Source organism: Podarcis cretensis (assembly GCF_951804945.1).
Source record: "Podarcis cretensis genome assembly, chromosome: 1".
NCBI classification, from domain to species: domain Eukaryota; kingdom Metazoa; phylum Chordata; class Lepidosauria; order Squamata; family Lacertidae; genus Podarcis; species Podarcis cretensis.
In genome coordinates this window covers 83,636,810-83,651,398 of record NC_137170.1, presented here as the reverse complement: position 1 = coordinate 83,651,398, position 14,589 = coordinate 83,636,810, and the positions used below count along the sequence as shown (strand labels likewise).

At 51.7% G+C, this 14,589-nt stretch overlaps 1 protein-coding gene across 3 annotated transcripts in view; it reads left to right on the top strand.

The window, feature by feature from the left end:
• The window catches only part of COL18A1 (collagen type XVIII alpha 1 chain), a 155,002-nt gene extending 147,402 nt beyond the window's left edge, over positions 1-7,600 (top strand). For all 3 annotated transcript variants that reach the window (XM_079956194.1, XM_079956193.1, XM_079956192.1), the window contains 8 exons: positions 285-438; positions 556-632; positions 1,232-1,360; positions 1,963-1,998; positions 2,475-2,792; positions 3,727-3,924; positions 4,498-4,613; positions 5,136-7,600. In XM_079956194.1, the coding sequence (XP_079812320.1) occupies positions 285-438; positions 556-632; positions 1,232-1,360; positions 1,963-1,998; positions 2,475-2,792; positions 3,727-3,924; positions 4,498-4,613; positions 5,136-5,349 (1,242 nt within the window). In that variant the 3' untranslated portion in view covers positions 5,350-7,600. The remainder of the gene's footprint in view (positions 1-284; positions 439-555; positions 633-1,231; positions 1,361-1,962; positions 1,999-2,474; positions 2,793-3,726; positions 3,925-4,497; positions 4,614-5,135) is intronic.
• The last annotated feature ends 6,989 nt before the right edge of the window (positions 7,601-14,589 follow it).

Genomic DNA, 14,589 nt, shown 5'->3' with positions numbered 1-14,589 from the left:
GAAAGGTTACTGGTTGTTAAGAGCTTTGGATAATTTACCTTGGGGCATGGAGCTAAACTCTGACATTTCCTTTGCTCCATGTGCTGCGGGGCCTAGGAAGCTGGAAGAGGAAGGTGTTTGTGTGGGGCAATGGAAGGAGAAAGGGGGAGGAAGGATTAGAACTATGCATTTGGTTATGAATGTCATTAATTGCTTAGGCGGATCAGTGCTGGCAGGTGGATGTTTCTGCCACTGAGCAAAACTTCAGTGTTTCTAATATACATGTATGTTATTTGCTTCTTCAGGGCCCCAAAGGGGACAGTATTAGAGGGGCCCCTGGCCCTCCTGGCCCCCAAGGGCCTCCTGGCGCAGGATTTGAGGGGCGCCCAGGGACCCCAGGACCCCCGGGTCCACCTGGCCCTCCAGGACCCCCTTCCTTTCCAGGACCCCATAGGCAATGTGAGTAGATACCCAATCTTTTCCCAGCTACTCATTGCAAATGGCCCTGCTTTAGGCCTTAAAAACAAGCTTTGTGTGAATATAGCTGGTTTAGCTCTGGGTTTGTTTCATTTCCAGCAATCAGTATTCCTGGGCCACCGGGGCCACCAGGACCACCGGGAACTCCAGGCACCAGTGATACATCATCTTCTGGGGTAAGAAAAAGAGGCCTACACAGTGGTGTTCCTTTCGTGGGGGTGGAGCAAGTTACCTTCCTGTGGGTGGCCCTGATGGGTTTTACTCAAGCAAGAATTTAACAAATTGGCTAGAGATTGCCGCTGCCTGAGTGATTGATGATGCTCCATCTATGAACACGGACAACCATTTGTTGTCCAATAGGAGCAGCAGCTGCTGCTGCTGCTAGCCCTGCAAATAGGAACAGCTGTTGCTACTTTTGGAAAGCTCTAGGGTGCTAATTGAAAGGAACGCCACTCCAATTTCTGGGAATTACGACAAATATTTGTTGTAATAGACATGATAACACTGTAAGAGTGATGACCGTGAAGTTTGTCATTGGCTTCTGGCATCTGGCTTGTGAATCTGACTGTAACTATGACCTATTATAACTCAGGTACTCTCTATTTGATGAAGAACCCTGTGTGATTAAAGCAAGGGCTATCATCAATATGCCTGCAGTTTACAAGGGCACCAAATATAAATTGTATTAATGGTGAGCCACCACCTCGTACTTCAGACTGATGAATGGCTGTGCCCTTTTCGTTGTTCCTTTTTCAAATGATTTGTTTTCCGGCAGCTGCGAATCTTGCCAACCTATCAGAGCATGATGGGCAGAGCTCATGAGGTGCCAGAAGGACAGCTCCTTTTCATCCGGGACAGGGAAGAGCTCTACATCCGTGTCCGCAGTGGTTTCAGGAGAGTCCTTGTGAGTATGATGTGTGTGAACACAGCAATCGGGGTAAGACTGTAGGTGGACTACTACCTTGGAGAGGGGTCTTTCTCTGTGGGGTATTGGCAGACGCTCAGAGTAATGCAGAACCCACTGCTAATTTATACACACAAGAGAGAATGCAATGCCAGGAAGAAACGCTCCCTTGTAGCGATGAATGAGCTTCCTCTGGCTTGATTTGGAAGAAGCTTACTGGAAACAATCTGATATGGGATCCATAGACATTGTTTCCTCCTTACCAAATGAATTCCTGGATAAGTTTCAGGTTGCAACAACTACAGCTTTATTTCATTCTGGCAAACGTTCCCTTTCCCTCCAAAACCAAATATGCATTTGAAAATAGCAAAATTCATCCTAAAGAATAATAGTAATAGGGTGCTAGTGGTATAGAGTGAACTGTGAGCTGGGAATTCCCTAGATAAAATATTTCCTCAACCATGAATTCACTGGGTGGTCTTAGGCAAGACTTCAGACATGCAGTTTGGAGATAATACCAACCTAGGGTTCTTATAAGTGTTACAAAGCAAGCAAAACACATTATATAAATGGTATAATGACTTATTCTGATTTAATTTCAGCTTGAGGAAAGAATATCCATCTCTGGCCCTGGGCTGGTAAGTGAAACATTATTACCTGGTGTTGTAGCATGGACTGGGTCTATTGTGGGTCATTCCAAGCTTGCTAGGAGTTTTGAGATCCAGGGATTAGCAATCTTTACAATGTTCTTTAGTGCTTGGATTTCAATACATGGTGACCTATATGGTGCACTCGGGTATAGATCAGGGAAAATCCAAATGAGGCATGTCATGCAGGGGGAGTGTGACTTGAATGATCAGGTCCACAGTGGGCTACTAAGGATTTTGGATCACCCATACTGGGATGCAGCTGATGTAGCTGGCTGTTGTTTAGCCTGGTGGTGTGCATGCTTGGCTCTGCTGGTAATGCAGCCAGATGACTGTGCTGCAAGGGGCAGGAAATGGGGGGGGGGGGGAGGTTGGCTTTATTTGACCTGTGCTCTTCTATGGGACGGACCCCTTAAGAGGACACTTAGAAAGGGTTCTAGGAACATTACCCTTCATTTCTGCTGCAGGACAATGAGGTGTATGATAGGCCTCCCAATGTCCACTACTCCCATGGAGGAACGGCTTCATCATCTGGATCCCAGCGCCCCTTCCAACAGCATTTGCCTGTGCATTCCCACCGAGAATACAGCGCCTACTCCACTGCCAAGCCCTGGAGAGGGGATGAGAGTGTGGCCAACCAGCACCGCCTTCCTGAGCAACCCGCCATCCACCAGCCACACCAGGGAGCTCAGCACCAGCAGGAGCCACTGAACGCCTTCTTCCTCAACCGCCAGCCCGATACTGCTCCTTCTGCCGTCCACACCCACCATGACTTCCAGCCTGCTGTGAGTGCCCTGCACACGATGGCAGAGTCCCCTGCTGCAGTTTTGCCTGGGTGACTGCCTCAACTGGCCCTACATAAAGACACCGAGAGTGGGGTCATGAAAGCAGCTGGCACCAAAGGGTCCCCTGCCTGCTGACTTCCATTGTGAAGGGTTCCTCTGTACAGGTTGTCCACCTAGCTTAGCATGATGGTCTACCACTAGCAATGAGGAGCCTGAATGGGCTTCTTTGCCAGCAGTAGGGATGAATGAGCAAGAGGCCCTTTCAAGAATCCCAATCAGACATCGAAACCTCTGAATGGTGGGAGTTCATGGCTTGACGGGCCCAAAGGGCCCAGTCCCCTCAGAGGGTGCCTGCATCCTGCATTCCTTTGCTTCAGATGTAGGCAGCCAGTCAACAACATACTCACTCCATCCCAGGCTGGGAGGCTGCTCCATGGGGCCACCCTATGCTTACAACTTGGTATAGGATGCCTTTGAAGAAGAGACTACAGGGGTGACAAGCTGGCTAGGCCACAACCACACAATATATCCAGTTCTCATTTGATGGAATGCATCCCAGAGCCATGTCATAATAGCTTTGACGAGGGCGAGGATGTTACTACATTCTATATCCTCTGCATTTTAGTTATTTGACTGCTTTGTGGACATAGCCATTGAATAGGCAACTACTTCTGAAATGTCCGCCCAACAATGAATGATTTCCAGTGAGAGAAATAACAGGGCTGGCCTCTCTTGATTCTCAGGAGTCCCAGAAAGCAGCAGCAGCAGCAGGAATCAAGGTGCAAAGACCCCCGACCCCCATGCTCAGCCCCATTGCTGACTGGCTGCTTGTATTGTGGTGGCCGGACATTCCTCCCCCTTGCATTCTTAGCATCTCTGCCAGTTGCACTGTACAGGCTCCCTCTCATGTGTGGTCGTCTTCTTGCTTTTCCAGCTCCACCTCATAGCCCTGAACACTCCCCTGAGTGGCAGCATGCGGGGCATCCGAGGAGCTGACTTCCAGTGCTTCCAGCAAGCCAGGGAGGTTGGACTGACGGGCACCTTCCGAGCGTTCCTCTCCTCCCGACTGCAAGACCTCTACAGCATAGTGCGCAGAGCAGACAGGGGCACGGTGCCTATTGTCAACCTCAGGGTACGTCTGGTCAGAGGCCTGAGCAAACACAACGCTTCGTGACAGCGGAAGGCAAACATGAAGCTCAGCGATGGGATTGCTGTCTTCCTTTCCTGCCCCTGTGTAGGATTGCAACCTCTAAGTGGTGTTAATTGAGGCTAGAACTACACATCAAGACTAGTGGTCAGGGGCAAACCTGCAAGGCAGCAGCATCATCTTTTAACAACACCTAATATTTATTTACTTTTTATAAAAAGGTTTAAACCGACTTTGAAAAGTTTGAGAATGTTGGTAATACCTTTATCTTTAATACTTGATCTGTAATGCAGACTAAGCTGTCAGCTTGAATACTTCTGTAAAGAGCTGCCTTGCATTGAACTGGGAGACTGGCAGCTGTCCTTCCAGGTTCTCAGGCAGGGGCCTTTCCCAGACCAGTGGCTTGAGATATTTTAAACCATAGGCACCAGGGAGTGAACCTGGGACATGCAAGGTCTTGTCCATGGAAAGGGCAGCCTGTCTCAAAGTTATCAGACAGGCAGAAAGTATTCTCAGAGCAGTTACATTATTACATTGCCCGTTTCTGTTCCTTTCCAGGATGAATTGTTGTTTAATAACTGGGAGAACCTTTTCTCCGGCACTGATGCTCCATTCAGAACTGGGGTTCGCATCTTCTCCTTTGACGGAAGGGATGTCCTGAGAGACTCTGCATGGTAGGTGGGGGAAATGGTTTTGTTTGTCTAAAGATCCGGGAATGTGCGACGGTTGCAGGTTTGCTGCCCCTCCAGCTGGGGCTGGCCTCTCTGGCTCTGCAACTCCAAGGGCATCAAAGAAGATTCCTTTGTTTATAAAGAGCAGGCAAAGAGAAGAGGAATGTGTTTGCTATCTTGTATTCTTTTTCCAGCCCCATGTGATGCTTCTCTTGGGGGCAGGTTTTCAGGAACGAAATGTTTAGAAGCCAAGCATTTTATGTTGCCCCAGCAGTATAATAGTCACGTGTAGCATTATTTTCCTTCCCAAAAGACTAAGGTCAAGAAGTGGAGTAAGCGTCCCAGGTATCTTATCCCAAGGCTGGCAGTTCATTCCTACAAGATGCTGCCCAGACCAACTGTCCCCACTTTATGTGGCAAGAATGGGTGGCTTTGAGAGTTATCAGCCCAAGGGGAGCCATGACTGTTGGGGTACCTGCAGCCACTTACGTGTGAAGCAACCCCTAACACTCTGGTGTGTTTCAGGCCTCAGAAATCTGTGTGGCACGGCTCTGACTCCAAGGGACGGCGGCTAACAGAGAGCTACTGTGAGACCTGGCGGACAGACGACACGGTGGTGACAGGGCAGGCTTCCTCGCTGGCGTCGGGCAAGCTGCTCGAGCAGAAGAGCAGCAGCTGCAAGAACGCCTTCATCGTCCTCTGCATTGAAAACAGCTTCATGACTTCTTCCAAGAAATAAAAAAACGGCACACAACAAAAGCACTGGCTGCAAGTGGAGGAAGGGAACCCAAATGTTTTCCCTTAAGGAACAGGGGAAATGGGCAAGCGGTTCCCACTCCCCACCCCCCACCCCCACCAGGATCATGTGCCCAAGCAGTTCCGCAATATATCAGTCAAGCAGATGAATGAGTGACAAAGCCAAAGAGTGTCTTCCAGCGCAGCTCCGGTGCTGAATGTTTTGTGTCTTTCCTCCTGGCGTGGCTGCTGTGAATCATACGTGCCTGCTGGAGGGGCTGGAGCAGAACAGGCTTGTGTGCAAGGCAATCTCCAGGCAAGTGTGGTACATGGAGCAGTTAACTCTCTTTCTCTCTCTAATCCTGCTCATGTTTAACCCTTGAATTGTTTGTGTGTGTTAAGCTTCCCTGTTTGCCTCTCTCCCCCCATTCCATTCAGGTGGCCCCTTAAAAAAGCCAAGGCCATGTTGGGATAGGTCAGAAAGTCTATTTATTGTGGCTGATTTAACATAAGGTAGCCCTCAAACAGCAGTGTCCCCCTTACTGTCAGTGTAGCGCTGCATTACACAACCCGATAACTTGTCACTCTTGTCACTGCCTGCCTTATAGTGGGGACATGGTGCTAAATAACACAAGCTTAGACCCTGCTGGACAGTGCATAATCATCCAAATTAAGATTTCTGTAAACACTGAGGTGGCTTTTCTGTTGTGTGCCCAGCATAGTATCGGGGGGGGGGGGATCCTGCCAAAGAGACCAGGAATTTGATTGTCTGCCCCCCCTCCCCCGAGAGTAATATATGGGCTTGCAGAAAATATACTCCCTTATCTCTGCTTGACTCACCAGCCGGCATAATTATTTCCAAACATAGATGCAAACAACACTCTTCATAGCTGGTTGCAATTTTTGCTGCAGAGTTGACAGTATCCTTTGCTGAGACAACATGCCCAGAGCAGTGAGACTGAACCTTCAAACCTTGCTATGGCAGAGTTCTCTCATTTGCTTCTTCCCCCACCCAGCCCTTTCACATTGTCTAGCTCTAAAAGTTGCCTCAGCCAGTCTCCTTAGAGGCCATAGTGGAAGAAGAAACTGCTTGCCGTTGTAACAATCAGTATTTGGATTTGTGGTTTGCTTTTTTACATTTTTATACTCTACTTGCCCTGCCTTCCTCCATTCTCCATAAAGGATGCCTCTACTAGCCATATTCAAAGAAAACAGTCAGTGCAAAAGTGGCAGGGCCCTCCTGGCTGAAGCCTTGAGGGTCATGCTAGCTCCCAGAACCCTCTATTGCTTTAACCTATCAGAAGAAGTGTGACCAAAGCCCAGTGGTGCAGAACCTGTGCTTTGCATGCAGAAGGACCCAGGTTCAAGTCCTGGCACCTCCACTGTAAATAACAGGTGAGGTGAAAGTGTCCTACCTGAGACCCTGAAGAACAGGTGGACCTATAGCAAGCTTTGTTTGTAGCAGGTGATCAGATTTATAATCCTCCAGCCAGGAATGTTCTCCTAAATATCTCAGATCTGGAATCTGTTATTAGCAACTGCTCCAAAATAAAGAGATAATACAAAGTTTAGGCAATTAAGAACCATCTCTGTCCAGTATTGACCCCTTTCATTTCTCTCCCCTGTCCCTAATACACTGTGGCAGGAACCACCAGAACCAAGCCATTTCTAATAGCTGTATTTTGCAGCATTTCTTCTGCCGCATCAGAGCAGAATGGCACTGTGCTGACATTTTCGAGGGGGAAGGACTAGAGTTCACACCAGTCACTGTCTGTTAGTGTGTGTCACCCAAGCACAGGTAGGCAAGCAGTATTTTGCCATTTTAACGCTGAATGCAGAATGAAGAAAGCCATGCTTATGGTCTTAACTGTGACTGAGTTTTTGGTACCTCTCCCTCCATCACAGCCCTTCCACTTCAATGCCAGAAGCCTTGGCCAGGCAGATGATTGCTGTGTATCAGTTCTGTTTTAAACACATTAATGTCTGAGCGTTTGAGTCTGTTTTGACAAACCAAGGTGCTAAATTTCTACCTAGCTTTCATTGATTGTCTTTCTGAAATTTTATTACCAGATGGGGAGGGAGGGAGAGGGAGCCTGTGCAAGTCACACAATCAGTTTATTACTGTCTACTGTATTTTGTGAAATTTTTAATGCAATTTTAAAAGCCTGTGGATCTCTATATCTTTGTCAGTTGTGTGTTGTGTTCTATAAACTGTTTTCTAAAGGCACTGAATAAAGGAAAGTATCCTCTTGTTATTTGTTGTTGTTCATTTGCATGGAATTGTAGAGGGCTCTGTCTACATCCCTGAACTGAACCCTGACTCCATTTGCTCCAGGAGAATGGGAAAAGTGCCTTTTAGGCTGGAAGTGCCAGGGTGGCACTCACAAGCCCACCAGCGTGGTATCTGGGGAAAAATCCACGATACACAATGTCAGAGCCACCCTGGGTCCCAGCTCACAAGAGACCAAAGTCCAGTCCAAGTTATATACAAAAGGTTTTATTGAAGATCATTGTCGTGATTACATCCAAACTCCGTGGCTCCACATCTGTTACCCTTAGATGTTAGAAGTCCCCTCTGAGTCCGTCCCTCCCCTGCACCAATTTAAGAGGCTTGTGCTGCTCCACCTTTTCCTCTCCTTCCTTTTCCGCAGGGTCTTCCTGCCCCCCTGTGTTCCCTCTTTCCGGGACTCCCCAGAGGCTGAGTCTTCTCCTGCCTGCTGCCCCCTCCTTCGTGCTTTAGCACCAGGCTCCTCCCCAGAGCTCTCCCCACTTCCGCGCGCCTCCACATTTGAACTTGGCGCGCGTACGTTGCTCCTGACCTTCCTTTCAACAGCCACACTGCTCCCGGTACTGCTTTCCGCCCCTTCCGGCAGGACGTCTTGCCCCGATCTCCTTCCCCCCTCTGCTCCTTGTTCTGTTCCTCCCGACACACTGGTAACTCCACCCTCTTCACTCCGTTCCGGTGGAGAAGCAGGTCTCGATCTCCAACTCCCACTGGCGGTTCCCCCTACGTTCCCCTGCTCCTGACTGCTTCCCCCTTGGGCTCCCCTTGGCTTGACCAGGGGGGCTCCCTTTTGGGAATCCTCCGATTCACTGGACGGACTCATGGACCATCTCGGGTCATTGTCGTCCTCTTCCTCGTCAGGCTGGAATCCTTCTCCCTCACTCTCGGTCTCCTCCCTCCTCTGCGCCTCTCTCCCTGAACCCCTGACATCCATCCCCCCCTCGAAGCCCCCCCTTCCCCCCTCCCCCCCATCGGGTGCGGGTTGTGGGAACTGCAGCTCCTCGGAGGTAGATGCAGGATACAGTTCGGCTACGTCCATGACCTCTGCTGGCAGCTCGGTGTACGTGTGTTCGAATTCGGGTTCTTCACCCAAAATGTTCGCAGTTCCCTCTTCCATTGCTACTTCGTCTGGTGCTGCCGGCCAAGGCCCCTTCAGCCATTTCTTGCGCCAGGCTTCCTCTGGTTGCTCATCCCACCAATAAGAGGGCTCTGTGTCCACCTCCGAACACGATCCCCTGGGCGAGTTTGAGTTCGGCGTTCTTTCCTCGGCTGAAGAAAAGCCGTGGAAAGTGCTGCCTGAACATGTGGGGGTAAAGAGCCAGTCATCGAAGTACTCGGCTGGCATGGGTCTATGTGGGAAAAGGGCATGGAACTCGTCCTTTAAAAGAGGTTCGTCTAAAGCGTAGTCCGGCACCCACCCACTGGCACTGACTGGTGCACCCTCTCTGACTAGAAAGTATTCTATTCCCTCTTCCCCCCATCTCGAGTCCAGGATCTCTGTGACCTCGTTGAGTGGTTCGACCCTAGGCGATCCCTCCCTCCTAGGTGACTCTGTGCGTGGCTGCGGTATTGTTTCAGACTCCTGAAACCTGTGCGGGGCCTTGTAGGGAGTGAGCACCGACCTATGAAAAACCGGGTGGACTCTGGAACCTTCGGGGAGGGCCAGTCGAAAAGCCACGGGGTTGATCTTAGCCTCCACCTGGTATGGTCCTAGCTGCCTGTGCCCTAGCTTCTTCTTGGCCAACGACTTGGTTGGCATCGCCTGGGCCGCTAACCACACCCAGTCCCCCACCTGGATGTCCTCTCCCACTCTTCTGCCTTTGTCTGCCTGCACCTTATATGCTTGTTTGGCTAGCTCCAAATGTCTCCGCAGCTCCTCGTGCACCTCTTGTAGTTCTGCAGCGAACTGGTCGGCCTCTTGCTGCTCCCCCTCTCTTGGTGCTACGAACCCCGGGAAGGTCCTGGGATGACGTCCATTGTTCGCGAAGAACGGCGTCACCCCCGTCGACGCATGCTTCGTGTTGTTGTAGGCAAACTCCGCCATCGGTAGGTAGTCCACCCAAGCTGTGGGTCGCTGATTTGCATAACATCTCAGGTACTGCTGCATGATCGCGTTGACCCTCTCGGCCTGGCCGTTGGTTTGTGGATGTCTTGCCGACGCTAGGTTGATCTTGACGCGCAGGATACCTAGGAGCTTCTGCCAAAAATTGGAAATAAACTGGCGCCCCCTGTCGGACAGGATGGCCCGCGGCAGCCCATGCGCCCGGAACACGTGGTCGATGAAGAGCTTGGCGGTCTGTTCCGCCGTCGCCACCTTCGCGCAGGGAATGAAGTGCGCCATCTTGGTGAACAAGTCCACCACCACCAGTACCGCCGTCTTGCCTCTGGAACTGGGCAGGTCAGTGACGAAGTCCAGCGCCACCCTCTCCCACGGTTGCTGTGGTGTTTCCAGTGGTTCCAGCAAGCCCGCCGGCTTCTGGTGTACTGGCTTGGACCTCTGACAAGTGTCACATCTGGCGACGTACTCCGCTACTTCTCCTCGCATCTGGGGCCACCAAAAGTCCCTGGCCACCAGTTCTATTGTCTTCTCCCTGCCGAAATGGCCCGCACTGGGAGCGTCGTGCAACTGCTGCAGAACCTTTGCTCGGAGCTCGTCGCTCGGCACGTAGAGGGCACCCTTGTGAGTTAACAGTCCGTCGCGTAACTGGAACTCATCGTCTCTCAGCGAACCCCTACGCAGCTCCTCTATTTTGGATTGTGCAAACTGATCTACCTGCAACGCGCGTCGCACTGCGTCCAGGTCGACAGCGATGGCAGCGCACGCCCACGCCTGCGGTGCAAAAATGTGCCTGGCTGCTATTGGCGCCGCTTCCTCAAGATATTGCGGTTTCCTGGAGAGCGCATCGGCTATAACGTTGGAGTCCCCTGGGACGTACTCTATCCTGAAGTCGAAATCCGCGAAGAACTCTGCCCAGCGCATGTGTCTTTGGCTCTGGAGTTTCGCCGTGCGCCAATACTCTAAATTCTTGTGATCCGTGCGGACCTGCACTGTGTGCTTGGCTCCAATGAGGAAATGTCGCCACGCTTTGAACGCTGCGTGAATGGCTAACAGCTCCCTGTCCCATATGGTGTAGTTTTGCTCCGCTTTGCTGAGCTTTCTGGAGTAAAAGGCACCGGGTCTCCAGTTTCCATGTGGATCTTCTTGCAGGAGTACGGCTCCAACCGCTCTGTCTGACGCGTCGGTCTCTACTCGTATGGGCTTGCCTGGATTCACGTGCAGCAGCTGCTCCTCGGAGGCGAAAAGGCTTTTAAGCTTCTGAAAAGAGCGCTCCGCCTGTTCCGTCCACACGAACCTCTTTTTCTTGGAACTGAGAGTGTCCGTGATCGCTGCCGTCTCCTTTGCAAAACCTCTGATGAATTTGCGGTAGAAGTTGGCGAAGCCGATGAATCTTTGGACTTCCTTCCGATTGCGAGGGCTCTTCCAGTCCAACACCGCGCGGACCTTGGCGCTGTCCATGGCCAGCCCCTTGTCGGACAGCTTGTAGCCTAGGAAATCCACGTCCGTCACATCAAACTGGCACTTCTCTAACTTGGCGTAGAGCTTGTTCTCCTGTAGTCTCTGCAGGACTTCCTTTACGTCCTTCTCATGGGCCTCCTCCGTTTCCGAAAAGATCAGGATGTCGTCGAGGAAACACACGCATTTCTTGTAGAGAAGTCCCGCTAGCACGTGATGCATAAATGCTTGAAAGACGTGAGATCCATTTTGGAGACCAAATGGCATCACTCTGTATTCGTACGTGCCCAGAGGCGTGAACATGGCCGTCTTCCACTCATCGCCCTCCCGGATGCGTATGAGGTTATACGCTCCACGCAGATCCAATTTGGTGAAGATCTTCCCCTTCCTTACGGTTGCCAGGAGATCATCTATCTTGGGCATGGGGAAGGCCTTGGGTTTGGTCTTACTGTTTATGAATCGATAGTCCACAATGAGTCTTTTTTGGGGCGTGTCCTTTTTCTTTACAAAGAAAACAGGACTGCCCCCCACCGCTTTCGATTCTCGGATGAATCCGCGCTTCAAATTGTGCTCTATGAACTCCCTGAGTTCTTGCATCTCGTCCTCAGACATGGAATACAGCTTTGCAGTCGGCAACTGCGCCCCTGGCACCAGGTCGATGGCACAATCATAAGGCCTGTGGGGCGGCAACTGGTCAGCTTCCTTCTCGCAGAAAACCTCCAGGAACCCCTCGTACTTGCGGGGTACTGCCTGCACCATGCCAAGTTGCAACTGCTGCTCCGCTCCCTCCTCCTGGCTGGACTGGATGCAATGTTGAGCACAGTACGATGAGCAAAAGGTGATCTGCCGTTGGTACCACGCTACAGCAGGACTGTGTCTCTCCAGCCAACTCATGCCTAATACTATAGGCGTGTCTGAAAGGCGGGTGACATTGAAGCTGATGACTTCTCGATGATTTCCAATCCTCATCACCATGGGAGGCGTCTGTTGCACAACTTGTCCTCCTAGCAATTTCCTGCCATCCACCGTGACTACGTTCAGAGGTGTTGTCGCTGGCAGAAGCGCTATGCGATGCTGCTTGACAAAGTGCGTCCCCACAAAATCTGCGTTGCTCCCAGAATCAATCGTGATGGGGACTTCCAGGGTGGTTCCATTCGGCAACTGAAGTGTTGCAGTGAGCTGCACCGCTGGCTTGGGTGGTAAAGGGTCTGTGCGTTGCAAAAGCGCTGGGGACTGCTCTACAGATTCGCCTGGCTGAGCCCCAGCAGCTCTGCTTCCAGCCAGGCACTGTCGTTTCCCTGAGGTTGCTCTGCTTGCATCATTTCTGCTGCAACAGTTGCTAAAGCTGCAGTGTGTTTCTGCAGCCTCTGGGGACACTCTTTCGCCATGTGCTGTGCACTGTCGCAAATGTAACACTTCCTGGTCCCTCTAGGAGGCTGTGCCTTTACTGCACCGGAAGCTGGGGCTCTGGCTGTTGCTTGAGCCTTAGCACCACCAAGTTCCATGGGCTCCTCCCCCTGCCTTCCCAGTGGCGAAGGATGTGACTGACTGAACTCCCTGGGGATGAAAGAAGACGTCCTCGCTGGTGGACGCACCTGACGTTCTTCCTCAGTGTGCCAAGGACGTCCCTCGTGCCTTATCCCAATCGCCAAAGCCCTCTGCACAAGCTCCTCCAGGGTCTGGGGTCTGTCTCCCCTGGCAAGTTCATCCTTAATGGGACCGCTGAGCCCCTCCCAGAACAAATCCCTCACAGGTGCACAATCCTTCTCCCAGCTTAGCGCAGTCAGTAAAGCAAAAAATCTGGAATGGTACTGACGCACAGTGGCTTTGCCTTGCCGCAATCCAAAAATTTCCCTGCGTGCAAGATCCACATCTACAGTTGACTGGAAGCAGGCATCCATTGCTTTAATGAATTCATCCGCATCGCGGCGGGCAGGGCCATCTTCACGCCACAAATTGCGCAACCAGTCTCTGGCCGGCCCATGCAAGTGAGAAACAATAAACCCCACTTTCTCCTCCTCATCTTTAAAGTCATGACGAAGCAAGTGCAATGCATACAAAACGTCTGCTCTGAAACTGGGGTAGTGCTTCAGGTTCCCATCGAAGTGGGTGACTAGGCTGCCCCCCCTCCGTCCAAGTCCAATCCCTTCTGACCTGGACCCTGGGAACCCTTCCCTGCTTGCACGTTCCCACCTGGTTTGCAGGTCCTGGCAGCGCTTCTCCATTTCGTCATGCTTCTTCTGAGACGCAAGGACTGCAGCAGTGAGTTCGGAAACTGTAGTTCGCAGAGCTGTCAACTGCTCCTCCGCACTCATGGCTGTCACCGTTCGTGAGCTTTGCAAAAAAAAATTTTTGCGTTCTTTGGAGGGGACTTACTGTCAGAGCCACCCTGGGTCCCAGCTCACAAGAGACCAAAGTCCAGTCCAAGTTATATACAAAAGGTTTTATTGAAGATCATTGTCGTGATTACATCCAAACTCCGTGGCTCCACATCTGTTACCCTTAGATGTTAGAAGTCCCCTCTGAGTCCGTCCCTCCCCTGCACCAATTTAAGAGGCTTGTGCTGCTCCACCTTTTCCTCTCCTTCCTTTTCCGCAGGGTCTTCCTGCCCCCCTGTGTTCCCTCTTTCCGGGACTCCCCAGAGGCTGAGTCTTCTCCTGCCTGCTGCCCCCTCCTTCGTGCTTTAGCACCAGGCTCCTCCCCAGAGCTCTCCCCACTTCCGCGCGCCTCCACATTTGAACTTGGCGCGCGTACGTTGCTCCTGACCTTCCTTTCAACAGCCACACTGCTCCCGGTACTGCTTTCCGCCCCTTCCGGCAGGACGTCTTGCCCCGATCTCCTTCCCCCCTCTGCTCCTTGTTCTGTTCCTCCCGACACACTGGTAACTCCACCCTCTTCACTCCGTTCCGGTGGAGAAGCAGGTCTCGATCTCCAACTCCCACTGGCGGTTCCCCCTACGTTCCCCTGCTCCTGACTGCTTCCCCCTTGGGCTCCCCTTGGCTTGACCAGGGGGGCTCCCTTTTGGGAATCCTCCGATTCACTGGACGGACTCATGGACCATCTCGGGTCATTGTCGTCCTCTTCCTCGTCAGGCTGGAATCCTTCTCCCTCACTCTCGGTCTCCTCCCTCCTCTGCGCCTCTCTCCCTGAACCCCTGACACACAATAATAGACTGTTTGGTCTTCCTACACTGAATATACTCCCAGCACACATTTCACCTTCCCTTCTGAACAGAACAGCATCACAAAGAGCTTTCCATGAGCAAGTGAGTGCCTATGGGCTGATTGGGGGGAGGGGGGGGCACGGCTACACCTTTTTGTGGCCATGCTCCTTTTCATATGGCCATTCTATGTTAAGCAGCCACTGTGTGACTACCACCCATGGCCTACAGGTCTAGCAGGATTCGTGGAACTGGCCCCTGGAGGCAAAACCAGATGAAAAGTCCA